Genomic DNA, 15,228 nt, shown 5'->3' on the forward strand with positions numbered 1-15,228 from the left:
GTGTGTATGTGTGTCTCTCTGTGTGTATGCATGTATGTGTATGTGTGTGTAAATGTCTGTGTATCTGTGTGTGTGTGTATGTCTGTGTATCTGTGTGTGTGTGTGTATGTATGTGTACTATGAGACTGGTATTCCTCATCTTTACCATTCTCTAAAAAGACATCGGAGCCTCCAATACTCAAGTGTACATGACTATACAAGCAGACAGACACTGTGAGATGAAAATTACTGGTAGATGATCTGAAGCCCCACCTGCCACAATCCCACTAGAACTGAAATACCCAGAAAGGGAGGGAGAACTAGATATGAACTATTATATTATTCTTCTGTAGTCTAGGTATCTAAAAAGAAGTTTGTAATTTTCTAAATCAATTTTAGTTCTCTTGTTTTGAAGAAGATGAAAAGAGAAGAGGTGACCATGCATCAGTTCTTGGACAAAACTAAGGACTAAGAAGGGTAAAAATAAGTGGGAAAAAAGCAAACAATGACCCAAAGCACATTTAAGAAGTACAGTCCTGCTGGGCAGTGGTGGCGCACGCCTGTAATCCCAGCACTCTGGGAGAAAAAGGCAGGTGGATTTCTGAGTTCAAGGCCAGCCTGGTCTACAGAGTGAGTTCTAGGACAGCCAGGAACCCTGTCTCGAAAAAACCAAAATCCAAAAAAAAAAAAAAAAAGTACAGTCCCAATAACTTGTTTTATGATTTACTTAATTTGATTTTCCACAGATACTTGAAATTACATGTATTTTATCTGTCTATTTAAAGTTGGCTCTTACCACCAACTTCAATAGTTCCTGTAACTACAATCCATCTTCCTTGCTCAGATCCCTTTGCATAACACCTAAACCCTCTGAAGGGCTAAACCTGCTCTTGGCTTCAGAACTCGAGCACTGGGATGTAGCTCACCATCTGTCCTAAACTTCTCAAGTAACTTTTTGCCAAAGCAAGTGTGGATTATAGGCAACAACCTGGGACACTCCTGGTCTCTGAACAGGAAAAATAAAAGGGAGCCCTATGTGTTAGGTCCTTTGTTTGCTAGTAGTGTTTGTGGGGAATGAAGAACTGATCTGTAATTGTGTAAAAAACAAAGACTGATCTGCATGCCGATGGCCAAGGACACACTTCAGAGACCTTGCAGTGTTGAAACAGATATTTATGAACATCTGCTTTCTCCCCATAAATTTTAATATGGATTTCATCCTTTGAAAGCTATGAAGCTCCCAGGTGCTTCTTTGGTCTTTATCTTGGGGAACAGTCTTTACAAAAAAAAGTTTCTTTTTTCTAATGAACACATTCTAAATCATTTTTAAACAACATTCATTCATGTATGTGTGCATGTGTGTGTGTGTGTGTGCATGCACATGTGTGTGTGTTGCACCATACGTACATGTGCATAGCCTATTGAAATGCCTCTGATATTAAGAATCCAAAATACTATATTCGGCATGTTAAACCTTCAAAATGTCTAATCCCTGATTGTAAAGCACAATTGTTTTAATAAAGACACTGAAAGGCCTGATCTGTGGTTTTCATTAGAAGCATGAGTTTAGTGTGTAACAAGCACTTTCAGAGGCTGAGGTTTCAAACATCCATTCAACAAACAAAATCCCTGTCCTCATTGTGTTTATCTTCTGGTGAGCATGAATGCTCTCTAAAGAGAACCTTAAATTGCCATTCTGCCTTTCATAAAATTCTTTGGCATTTGGGATTTTATTGCACCTACAAACAAATGATACTACTCCATTCCCAGTGCCATACTAGACCCTGGGGATGCAGCTGTTATCAAAGAAGACTGAGTGAAGTGGTAAATATTTATGGTCCTCTCTATGCTCTCAGCAGGTACAAATGTGACCCTGCACCCACCCAAAAGCTCTGGACTCACAAATGAAAAAATGCACGTGCAACCTTTATTTTTTAATGTGCCTTAATATTTTTTAATATGCTTAATGGCTGGGCCACTTCCAAATGTCTCTGCAGCTAACACACTCTACCCTTCAATATTCTTGAGTTATTACTTTCTAAAATCTATACTCTTCTATCCCTGACCCTGACCCTGACCCTGACTTTCTAAAATCTGTATCTCTGCTATCCCTGACCCAATCAGGGGAGTGGCCCCTGGTGCCACTTTTCCCTGATTCTTAAATGGTTGGTTCTCTGTCTTTCCTAGTGATTCCTTTCTCCCTGATCTGTACTTTCTCTCTGGGAATCCTCAAAGTCCCACCTCTGTCCCCCTGTCCAGCCATTGGTCATTGGCTCTTTATTGACCAGTCAAAAAAACCAACTGTTGGCTGGAAACCACAGCAGATGTGTGAATTCCCACGTAAGCACATATCAAATCCCTAACAACTGAGTTCTGTTCCCAAACTGCTCAGAGCCTAGTGCGCTTAGCGTCTGTGTCAACAAATGGAGAATCAGTAATTCTGGGTGGGATCTGAGTAAGCCATCATCCATTCTTTAGTAGGTCCATCTGGAGCCATGCAAATACCTCAAACAGTACCTGGCCTTTCTGATTACTAAGAATTATCATAATATGTAGGAAAGATGAAGTTACAGAACCAAAGGCAAGAAAGTGAAGTCACAGTACACCAATGCTCCCACACAACATAAGTTGAAGAAATGTGTGCAAGGCTAGCAAGAAGGCAAGTCCTTCTTAGAAGGATCAAGGTCTTAAGAGTGCAGTCCTGCTGCCTGATAAGTGATGGGTTCCTTACATATCAGAAAAGCCCCTCAAGGACACTAGAAGATTTTCATTTGGTTAGGCTAATAGCTTTTCATCTTCTTTCAGCCTAATAGAACCTCTCTCTAAGTAAGAGCATGGTGACACGGCATCATGCCACAGGCTGCCTAAAAATGAGTCATCTCAGTATGTCAAATTTCACTCCACTACTCAAAACATGGTTACTTTACTGACAAATGATTTCAGAGATGATTTTCCACTAAAACCAACAGAGCTATATTGTGGAATAAACAATATCTGCATATAAATCTAAGGTGAACCATCAGGCTAAACAGTACTGGAAATGAGAGAAAATAAGCCCACCCCTGGACTTTCCATGACTCTCTAAAAATCCAACCCTATGAAAATAATGTTTGGGGTATAAATAATACCCATATAGTTCTCAATTTTATACACAATTTGAATACAAAGCCATTTCTTCAACAACATTTCCTTCAAACACAGTGACACTCAGATGTCCTTCCTTTATAGAATTTTTGGAGCTTCTTCAAATGCAGGAAAATTCTGGGCCACTTCAAGTTCTGATGTCTCTCCCTGCACCTCAAGCCTCAGTCCTGAGGCTAGGCCCCTCACCCTACAATGAAGAGCCATCCCATGGAGGAGTCTAGGCTACGTGCTCTTCTCCAAGGGTGGCCAACAGTAGCCCCTTCCAATGCTCTCGTGGTCCTAGCATCAGCCATTCCAGCTTCACATCCCCTCTTTCTGAAGTCAGATGCTCTGGAGCAGGCAGGCATGCTTATTTTCTTTGTGCTTTGTATTCCTGAAACAGGATCTGGACCAGCTTCAGCTCCATCTGGAAGAAGTGCGGTTCTTTGACGTGTTTGGCTTCAGTGAGACAGCAGGGGCATGGCAATGCTTCATGTGCAACAACCCAGAAAAGGCAACTGGTGAGTGGCCCCACTTGTCACAAAGAACCAGCTGTGCCCCTCCCCCTCCCATCCCCAGATTTACAGGGATCTGTGAGCCCAGTGTCTCTAATTGGCCTTCTTCTTGGCAAATACCTCATGTTGTACTAATTTAGAGTAGTGTCTGATCTCCACCTCATACTTAAAAAGGTGACTCACTGGAGTGGTTGTGTTTTAAAAAAAAAGTGACAAGATATTAGAGGGGAGAGAGAGTCAAAAAGGAGAGCAAGGCATCTTTGACCTCTTTGACCTCAAGAAAACAAGACTGGGCTGAATTTGTGGTAGAGAATTTGCACAGCAACTGTGAACTCCTAGGTTCACTCTCCACTATTATTTTAAAGGAGGAAGAGGGAAGGGAGAAACAAAGAAATGACAGAGGGAAGGAAAGAAGGAAAAAGGGAAGAAAGGGAGGGACAGGGGACATCTTTCTCTGAAAATATCTTTATTTCACACAATTGAACCTGAAGGTTAGAGAACACAAACCAGCTGTGCTCCTGAGCCTCAAAGAACAGAGACCACACTACACAAGGGACTGAGCACCCAGTCCATATTGCCATGTAGCATCCCTATGATGCAGCTTGGTGAATGAACCATGTTCACTGGCAGCAACCCGTTGCTAACCCTCATCACCATCCCTCATCTTTTCCGCTGCTCAAAGACTCTAGTCTACTAACCTGATGGTTTGTATATGCTCAGCCCAGGGAATGGCACTATTAGAAGCTGTGGCCCTGTTGGTGAAGGAGTGGCCTTGTTGGATTAGGTATGTTACTGTGGGTATGTTCTTTAAGACTCTCATCCTAGCTACCTAGAAGCTGGCATTCTGCCAGCAGCCTTCAGATAAAGATGTAGAACTCTCAGCTTTTCCTGCATCATGCCTGCCTGGATACTGCCTTCATGGAAATGGACTGAAGCTATGAACCTGTAAGCCAGCCACAATTAAATGTTGTCCTTATAAGAGTTGTCTTGGTCATGGTATCTGTTTACAGCAGTGAAACCTTAACTAAGACAGAAGTTGGTACTAGTCACTAGGGTATCGATGTGATAGACCTGCCCATGCTTTTGTGTAGAAGAATGTGGATTTGGGGACATTGGACTTGGAAAGCAGCAGAATGCTTCAAATGGGGCTTAATGGACCATCCTAGTAGGAATATGGAAGACTTTGCTGCTGAAGATGATTTGAAATTTATAAGCTTGACTCTAGAGGTTTCACAGGAGAAGAATTTTAATATGTGGCCAAGAGACTTTTCTTCTGATATTTTGGTGAAGAATGTGACTGCTTTTTGCCCTTATCTAAAGAGTCTACCCGAAGTTAAAGTAAAAAGATTTACATTGACAAAGGAAGTCTCAAAAAAGCCCAGCAGAGACTTTGTTCTTTAGTTAAGTCTCATGAAGAGGGTTTTGAACAAGTATAGCAAGTTTAGAAAGGAAAAATATAAAATATATCGTTCAAGTTTTTTTTGGGGGGGGGGAGGAAAGGATGCATTTGGCTTACACATCTTTTTATTTTCCTGGAATTTTTTTTATTCGATGTATTCTTTATTTACGTTTCAAATGATTTCCCCTTTTCTGGCTCCCCACTCCCTGAAAGTCCCATAAGCCCACTTCCCTCCCCCTGCTCCCCCATCTACCCCTTCCCACTTCCCTGTTCTGGTATTCCTCTATACTGCTGCACTGAGTCTTTCCAGAACCAGGAGCCACTCCTCCATTTTTCTTGGACATCATTTAATATGTGGATTATGTCTTGGGTATTCAAAGTTTCTAGGCTAATATCCACTTATCAGTGAGTGCATACCATGATTGATCTTTTGAGACTGGGTTACCTCACTTAGTATGATGTTCTCCAGCTCCATCCATTTGTCTAATAATTTCATGAATTCATTGTTTCTAATGCCTGAGTAGTACTCCATTGTGTAAATATAACACATTTTATGTATCCATTCCACCATTGAGGGACACCTGGGTTCTTTCCAGCTTCTGGCTACTACAAATAGGGCATATGAACATAGTGGAGCATGTATCCTTATTGCATACCGGGGAACACTCTGGGTATATGCCCAGGAGTGATATAGCAGGGTCCTCGAAGTATCATGCCCAGATTTCTGAGGAACCCCCAGACTGATTTCCAAAGTGGTTGTACCATCTTACAATCCCACCAGCAGTGGAGGAGTGTTCCTCTTTCTCCACATCCTCGCCAACACCTGATGTCTTCTGAGTTTTTAACCTTAGCCATTCTGACTGGTATGAGGTGAAATCTCAGGGTTGTTTTGATTTGCATTTCCCTAATGACTAATGATATTGAACATTTCTTAAGGTGCTTCTCAGCCATCTGAACTTCTTCATGGGAAAATTCTTTGTTTAGCTCTGTACCCCACTTTTTTTTTTACTGTGCAATCAGAGAGAGCTTTAATCTGATTAATGCAAAGAGCACATTTGACAAATCCAGAGAGTAAATAAATTTGAGGAGGGAAAGTATCATTAAATCATTTTGTTCAATGATGATATTCAAACCTTCCCATGCGAGAAGCATGTTATCATAAAATTAAGTACAAATTTCTTTTGTTTTATTCGATATAATTTATTTACATTTCAAATGATTTCCCCTTTTCTAGCCCCCCACTCCCCAAAAGTCCCGTAAGCCCCCTTCTCTTCCCCTGTCCTCCCACCCACCCTTTCCCACTTCCCCGTTCTGGTTTTGCTGAATACTGCTTCACTGAGTCTTTCCAGAACCAGGGGCCATGTAGCCGCCAGCAGCTACATGTAAACTGGGTTACCTGTTGAGAGAATTTTGGGGTCATAGGGAAGAGCGGCGAAAAGAACGGCTAAGTCAATGTTCACTGATCGAAGCCGTAAACTTTAATGGCGCCGGACCTTTTAACAGTTTGGGCAAACCCTCCCCCCAGACTCCAGGCTGAGTTCCGGTGGAAGTTGTCTAGCTTCTCTTGGAGGTCTTCGTCTTGACTGCTCCGGCAGCTGGGTGGGTCACCTGTTTAATTCAGGAATCCCTATACCAGGAAGAACAATGAACTTAACCTTTACTACGTGCACTCCACCCTAGGTGGAGCAGGATCCTGGCATTCTGGGAGAAGTTAACCTTGACCAAAGTCAAACTCTGACCAAGTGCAAGACTGCCCCAATATGGCTCTGTACATGTCCTCCCTTTTTTTATTAATTTGAACACGAGGAGGTAGAAAACAAGTGGATAAATATCCTTCATAAGAAGGCGGGCCTTAACCAGGAGGGGAAGCATTGACCGTAATTCCTCTTAAATATTGTATAACGTCTTTTTCAGAGGAGGGGTAATAGGCTCCCTTATTATTTTAAGGACAGCCTCTCGACGTTAACCCCTATGCAATTAGGTGTACTTCCTGGGGACTCAGAAGCAGAAATTCACCTCCCCATGCAGTGCTTTGCCTCGCACGTCTCGCTGGTACCCATGTTTGTTCAAAAACAAACACACATAGATCTGAGTTCTATGTGGCTCCCTCTTTGGAGATCCACTTGTGTAAGTTTTGAAGCCAGGGGGGTCTGCAAGTGTCTTTAACAGACATGTAATCTCTCCATCCAGGTGAGCCTGGGTGGAGACAGCCAGTCTGCTTAACAGACAAGGTCAAGAGTTAAAGGTGGAATAGGATTAACTTGTCCCAGAAGTATCCAATTCAGTTGTAAATTAACAACTTTAAGGACCCAAGGCTTGGCCTCTGAGGTGGGAGAGGTAGCCTTGTGAATCAAGAATTAAGCTGTTACTTCTCAGGAAAAGTGGAGACTATATGTTAAATTAACACAGCTGGCTGAAGATTGTTAGCCATCTTCAAAATTGGAATCTTCAATATTGGAATTATTTCTAGACCAGTCTATGGTTGAGTCAGCTGAGCACAATAAGGAGAAGAGTCATTTTAACTCTTCTTTAGATTAATTTTTCCTAAGCTAGCTTAACAGTCTCTATTTTCTGTCCCACAAAGTCTAAAAGCTTGAAGCTAGGCAATTTATCTAACCTGGGACATTTAACAATTGAGGTAAGTCAAGAACATATACCCAATATAGCTCTTATGTTACCATGGTCTGGGCATTCAGCAAGCACACAGTCAGCATATCTTCTGCAGCATTCTGTGGAAAAAACAGAGGACATGCCTTCTCCCCCAATATTAAATCAGGATCATGGCATATGTTAGTAAGTGAATTCCTTCATTTCACCTAGACATCAATATGCCTAATTACAAGATGTCATATACATTTAGCAAGGAGTTTCTTGGCATCTAAATTTTAAAATTTTAAAATTTTCTTAAAAACATGTAAGCATAATTTAAATTATATGTACAGGGACACGATTTCCCCTCTCTTCTTTCTTCCAAGAAGATATTGTTTTATTAATTTAAGTTGGAACACAAAGTATAACCCATAACATAGGCAATAACTATGTAATTATATAAAATATAGTTGCTTTTTCTGTTAGAGCAGTTGCAACTAGACAGCCTAAAAATGAATCATTAGTCACATGTACATATTTTTTTTTCTTCTAAATTAGAAATATGAATATCATTTATCTGTAATAACTAAGTCCTCTAGGATTAACACCATTACGTGGTAGAGGTAGAAATTGAGGACATCAAGAACAAATCTTTACAATTTGATGTGCACAAAATATAAAATTATTTCAAATACCTAAAGGACAGTCATTTAGAGAACATATCCTTTGTTCTTAGAAATTTGAATCACATTTGTATAAACTGTAGAAATTAAGAATTAGCAGTATTAAAAATGGACCAATTTTAAGCAATTATAAAACCATGAGCTATGTATATCTACTATTATTAAAAGCTTGACCTTTAACATCTTAAAAATAGCTGCTATAGCACCCAATTCAGGTATCTGTGTTGAAGCAGGGAGAAACTTAAAGGAATAAACATGTGATCTGATAGTACAAATTATCTTTTGGATAACAGTTATTAATTTTGCCTAAAAATGCTTGCCATGTAATAGACCAACCATTAATAATAAATTTGATTGTTGCTTGAAGCAAGGAACAAACGTTTCCTACCTTGAAAACAGAGGTTTAAGACCTTCTGTGGCAAGCTTAAAATGAGGTAAATAAGATAAAGCCAATTAATATATCTTAACAACCTTTGAAAATCATTTACCTAAAAATTCTAAAAGTCTATAGGAGCAAGGGCCTGTAACAAACATTCTATGAACATTATACACTGAAATTTTTAAGATCTTAACTTCTGTATTGAAAGAGAGACAAACATTTTTTCTCACAGGACGTAAGGCTGTTAGCCATTCCTTGAGGCAAAAACTTTCTAATGAAATTGTTTTGCTTTGTTTCTTTAAAGTTAGAAGCAAATGCTTTTATAATTATCAGAATGTAAAGCAAAAAACCAACCCTTTAAATTTACAATAATTTTGCAGGGAGTAGACAGGCCAAATGTTAATGCCTTTATAGCCTCCTTGACCTTTCATAGACTTGAATTGCATTTTAACCCACACCAGGATAAGTCAAGAATTTTTTTTTTTTTTTAAGCCAAACACTCCCTAGGTGGGGCCTGTAAGGCAGAAACAATTTCTCAAGCTTCCTCACTAGCTTCCCCTGAGGCAGCTCTAAGCTTTGCATTAACTCAAATGTAAAAATTCTGCCCTAGGATCCACCTTGAGTCCTTGGCAAGGACATTGTATGAGATTCCTCAAATGTAAATATCTTCTAATCTGAGCCTTTTATCTAAGACCAGACCCAAACCTACGAGGACAATTTAAGGATTAAACAAAAGAAACCTGTAATTCCATGGTCAAAGGAACCTACTTGATATCAAATACATTTCCACTGAGATCTCCTTTTTAATCTTGGAGACAGCTGTATCACTCTTAAAATTATCTTAATTACAAGATGTTAAGAATTATGAGCCTGCAAACTGAAAACTGCAGCCAATGACACACTGATTTTTATTGTAACTCAATGTTTTCTTGCAATATTAGAGCACAATTGTAATTTTGGAAGCAAATCTCAATTTTAAACAATCTATTTTCTTTAAAATTAATGGCAAACACATATTTACAGCACAAGGTTTGTATGCCAGTTCTTATGTTCAAGTGTATAACAGTGTAACTTATTAAAGAGACATTATTTTAACTCTTAAAATCCAATCTCCAGGCCAAGATTCACACAAAACACCATGCCAATTTAGGAGCGTCCCAAAGGCCTGTATTTCCTGGATTGCGTCATGCCACGTGGTGTTCAAAATGGCGACTACCCTAAACTACCAGCCTTAACCATCATGCCACGTGTTCAAAATGGCGACTACCCTAAACTACCAGCCTTAACCATCATGCCACGTGTTCAAAATGGCGACTACCCTAAACTACCAGCCTTAACCTGACTTTTGTTAATAACATTATACCTTTTAAATCATGTGCAGTGACTTAAGCCAATACTCTATAGTCAAGACATGCAAAATATACCTTTAAATTCAATTATAAACAAGAACAAGGCATGAGTGGCGTTAGGACACGTGTAGTTAGTTAAGATAGCTCTAACACTGAATCACCAGTTTTAAACTAACCTTTTCTTAATAACACTATACCTTTTACATAATAACCAATTAATTTATAACTCTTTAGTCAAGAAATGTAAAGCCTTATATCATTAAAACCAATTAGAAACAAGTATAAAGCGACTACATGAATTTCACAAGCCAAACCAAAGTCTTCCCAAATCTCGAGGTTTCTGGGCTTTTAAGAGCGGCTTTTTCCCCAGCCATGTTTCTGTCTTGGGTGAGTGAGCTACGCTGCCGCAGCGTGGCTTTGAATCAATCCCCACACAAACTGTGGCTAGCTCAAAAGGTTACCAGCAGATGTAATCTTTACCAATTTTTTCTTTTTAACATGAAACAGTCATTCACACAAAGACACAGAGAGGACATAAACATACACATAGACAGACAGTGCACCGGGACAAACACTGAAAGATACACAGAAAGTTAAGCGTGCTTGTTAAGCAATTGCATCCATTTTCCTCTTTAAACAGCTCTTAGAAGCTGTGGACATATGCCTATTTTTAAAAACCCCTTTCTATTCGCCGAAATCAGCTCTTACGAGCTTTGGGCAAATGCCTACCAAATTCCTTCCCCATATTTCCCTATCTTATCAACCCAAGCAGTCCTGCGCTGGGTCCACGCAGTATGCTTGAAAAACTGTATCCATTCCTGCACTCACAACCATAGACACGAATTCACTAGCGCTAGTTTTGCCTTCTATGTTGCTTACCGTGCGGACACCATTAATTTTCACCTTTTCCACGAAGCTTCGCTGGATAGGGCTACCTCAAGAAATTCTCTCGTGCCAGGTCTTCCCACGTTGGCGCCACTATGTAGCCGCCAGCAGCTACATGTAAACTGGGTTACCTGTTGAGAGAATTTTGGGGTCATAGGGAAGAGCGGCGAAAAGAACGGCTAAGTCAATGTTCACTGATCGAAGCCGTAAACTTTAATGGCGCCGGACCTTTTAACAGTTTGGGCAAACCCTCCCCCCAGACTCCAGGCTGAGTTCCGGTGGAAGTTGTCTAGCTTCTCTTGGAGGTCTTCGTCTTGACTGCTCCGGCAGCTGGGTGGGTCACCTGTTTAATTCAGGAATCCCTATACCAGGAAGAACAATGAACTTAACCTTTACTACGTGCACTCCACCCTAGGTGGAGCAGGATCCTGGCATTCTGGGAGAAGTTAACCTTGACCAAAGTCAAACTCTGACCAAGTGCAAGACTGCCCCAATATGGCTCTGTACAGGGCCACTCCTCCTTTCTTCTTGTACCTCATTTGATGTGTGGATTGTGTTTTGGGTATTCCAGTTTTCTAGGTTAATATCCACTTATTAGTGAGTGCATACCATGATTCACCTTTTGAGTCTGGGTTACCTCACTTAGTATGATGTTCTCTAGCTCCATCCATTTGCCTAAGAATTTCATGAATTCATTGTTTCTAATGGCTGAATAGTACTCCATTGTGTAGATATACCACATTTTTTGCATCCACTCTTCTGTTGAGGGATACCTGGGTTCTTTCCAGCATCTGGCAATTATAAATAGGGCTGCTATGAACATAGTAGAGCATGTATCCTTATTACATGGTGGGGAATCCTCTGGGTATATGCCCAGGGGTGGTATAGCAGGATCTTCTGGAAGTGAGGTGCCCAGTTTTTGGAGGAACCGCCAGACTGATTTCCAGAGTGGTTGTACCAATTTGCAACCCCACCAGCAGTGGAGGAGTGTTCCTCTTTCTCTACACCCTCTCCAACACCTGCTGTCTCCTGAATTTTTAATCTTAGCCATTCTGACTGGTGTAAGATGAAATCTCAGGGTTGTTTTGATTTGCATTTCCCTAATGACTAATGAAGTTGAGCATTTTTTTAAGATGCTTCTCCGCCATCCGAATTTCTTCAGGTGAGAATTCTTTGTTTAACTCTGTACCCCATTTTTAATAGGGTTGTTCGGTTTTCTGGAGTCTAACTTCTTGAGTTCTTTATATATATTGGATATTAGCCCTCTATCTGATGTAGGATTGGTGAAGATCTTTTCCCAATTTGTTGGTTGCGGATTTGTCCTCTTGATGGTGTCCTTTGCCTTGCAGAAGCTTTGTAATTTTATGAGGTCCCATTTGTCAATTCTTGCTCTTAGAGCATATGCTATTGGTCTTCTGTTCAGAAACTTTCTCCCTGTACCGATGTCCTCAAGGGTCTTCCCCAGTTTCTTTTCTATTAGCTTCAGAGTGTCTGGCTTTATGTGGAGGTCCTTGATCCATTTGGATTTGAGCTTAGTACTGTACCCCACTTTTTAATAGGGTTATTTGGTTCTCTGGGTTCTACCTTCTTGAGTTCTTTGTATATATTAGATATTAGCCCTCTGTCAGATTTAGGGTTGGTGAAGATCCTTTCCCAATCTGTTGGTTGATGTATTGTCCTTTTGACAGTGTCCTTTGCCTTACAGAAACTTTGTAGTTTTATGAGGTCCCATTTGTCAATTCTTGATCTTAGAGCGTAAGCTATTGGTGTTCTGTTCAGGAACTTTTCCGTGTGCCCATGTCCTCAAGGGTCTTCCCCAGTTTCTTTTCTATTAGTTTCAGTGTGTCAGCTTTTATGTGGAGGTCCTTGATCCACTTGGAGTTGAGCTTAGTACAAGGATATAAGAATGGATTGATTTGCATTCTTCTGCATGCTGACCTCCAATTGAACCAGCACCATTTGTTGGACAGGCTATCTTTTTTCCACTGGATGCTTTCAGCTCCTTTGTCGAAGATCAAGTGACCATAGGTGTGTGGGTTCATTTCTAGGTCTTCAATCCTATTCCATTGATCTGCTTGCCTGACATTGTACCAATACCATGCAGTTTTTATCACTATTGCTCTGTATTTATGTTTGAGGTCTAGGATACTGATTCCCCCAGAAGTTCTTTTACTGTTGAGAATAGTTTTAGCTATCCCGGGTTTTTTGTTATTCCAGATGAATTTGAGAATTGCTCTTTCTAGAAGAACTGAGTTGGGATTTTGATGAGGATTGCATTGAATCTGGTATTAAAGGGGCACCAGGAAGTGAAATGGAGCTGAATCCTGTGTTCAAGGATATTAAACTGAATTAAGGGAGTGGTGAACTTGGAGTAAGATCCCACCCAGCCAAGTGTAGTTCCAGACATGGCAGTACAAGTCTTTAGTTCCAGGAGGCAAAGCCACACAGATCTCAAATTCAAGGCCAACTTAGAATAGAGCAAGTTCTAGGTGAAGAAATACTTAGATCCAGGCTTGGTAGAACACACCTTTAATCGCAGTACTTAGAAGACAGGCATGTAGATCTCTGAGTTCAAGGTCAATCTACAGAACAAGTTCCAGGACAAGCTTAGACAGTAAGGGTGTTGGAAAATAGAAAGCTGGGAATAAAAGAAGAGTGTGGGAACCACGTTCCAGCTCCAGCAAGCAGCAGAACTTGGCAGTTTTTGCCATGTGGCTCTGGCTTTAGAGTCCAGAATAGAAGGAATTACTGGGACAACTGATGCTTGTTAGCTGGAGCTAAGAAATTACTGATGATTAAGAAGAGACAAGCATCACTGAGATAAAATCTTCTGGGAAGTGTTTTCTGAGAGCACAAAGAAGCCATGTTCCAGAAATAGCCGAGGTTGTACCTCGTGCTGCATCTGGACTTGGTAATGTGTAAAAGTCACACAGAAGATACTGGTTTTGAAGATATGAAGGGGCCATGATGAACAGCTGAGGCTCGGAACTGTGAGAGGCCATGGAAGATCTTTGGTGAAGGCGCAGCCTCAGTTGCAGTTGATGGCCCAAGCATGACAGGATCATGCAAAGGATTTGAAGCTTGGCACCATGAAGGGAGCCTATGAGAGGCTATTAGTGAAGCCTAGTTGCAGTGGAAGACCCCAGTATATTGGAAATGCCAATATCATGGGATGATCACCAAGAACAGCAGCAGCAGTGGAGTGGATCAACCTGAGCTTAGAGTGCTATCAAGGGCAGAGCTGGAGAAGTAATGCCAGCCCTTTGGAGTAGCCCAGAAGACGATAAGTGGATCCCAGACACTGAAATAAGAAGCTATAACATTGAGGTTGTCTTGGAGACCCCAAGATGTTCAAGATGCCAGAGCCATGGGCTTTCTGCTGAGGAAAGTTGCTAACAGGGAGTTGAACCAGCCCAGGAGAAAGAACATTGTTGTAGTCAACAAAGATGAAAAAGGAGTTGGACATCTGAAAACTGCTTTGACATCAGACATGGAGATGCAGAGTTTGGAGTTTACCCGGTTGGTTTCCTCTCTTGATTAAAGGATTATGGTTATGTGATTGGATGAATCTCAGAAGAGACTTTGAACTTTGGACTTTTAACATTGTTGAGACTGCTATAGACTATGGGGATCTTTGAAGTTGGACTTAATGTATTATTTATTATGCTATGTTTAGGTATGTCCCCATAGACTCATATGTTTGAACAAGTCTATGTTCAAACTCATATGAGGGCCAGGGAATAGAATGTGGTGGTTTGTAGATGCCCAGGGAGTAGCACTATTAGAAGGTGTGGAGTAGGTGTGGCCCTGTTGGAGTAGGTGTGTCACTGTGGGTGTGAGCTTTAAGATCCTCATCCTAGCTGCCTGAAAACTAATATTCTGCTAGCAACCTTCAGATGAAGATATAGAACTCTCAGCTCCTCCTGCACCAGGCCTGCCTGGATGCTGCCATATTGCCACCTTTATGACAATGGACTGAACCTCTGAACCTGTAAGCCAGCCACAGTTAAATATTGTCATTATAAGAGTTGCCTCGGTCATGGTATCTGTTTGCAGCAGTAAAACCCTAACTAAGACATTGACTAAAAGTAATTGTGAGTGAATACAAGCAAAGCACCAAGCTATGCATGCCAGATGCCTGCTTTTATTTGGTCAGTACAGCAATATTGAAGTAAAGGCTGCATCTCCAGGACCTTCTCCTCCAATTTGAGGATTTTGTGGATTTTATTATCTTAAAGGTAGCCATTGTGGCAAGTCTGTCTTCCTGTTAACTGCCAAGATGTTGAATCATGGCTGAATCTTTTATGAGGCTGAATCTTAAAAAACA

The 15,228-nt window shown here is 40.8% G+C and overlaps 1 protein-coding gene across 3 annotated transcripts in view; it reads left to right on the forward strand.

The window, feature by feature from the left end:
* Veph1 (ventricular zone expressed PH domain containing 1) overlaps positions 1–15,228 on the forward strand; it is a 228,165-nt gene that overhangs the window by 184,391 nt on the left and 28,546 nt on the right. For all 3 annotated transcript variants that reach the window (XM_052180394.1, XM_052180395.1, XM_052180396.1), the window contains one exon: positions 3,506–3,623. In XM_052180394.1, the coding sequence (XP_052036354.1) occupies positions 3,506–3,623 (118 nt within the window). The remainder of the gene's footprint in view (positions 1–3,505; positions 3,624–15,228) is intronic.

This window comes from Apodemus sylvaticus, chromosome 4 (genome assembly GCF_947179515.1).
Source record: "Apodemus sylvaticus chromosome 4, mApoSyl1.1, whole genome shotgun sequence".
NCBI classification, from domain to species: domain Eukaryota; kingdom Metazoa; phylum Chordata; class Mammalia; order Rodentia; family Muridae; genus Apodemus; species Apodemus sylvaticus.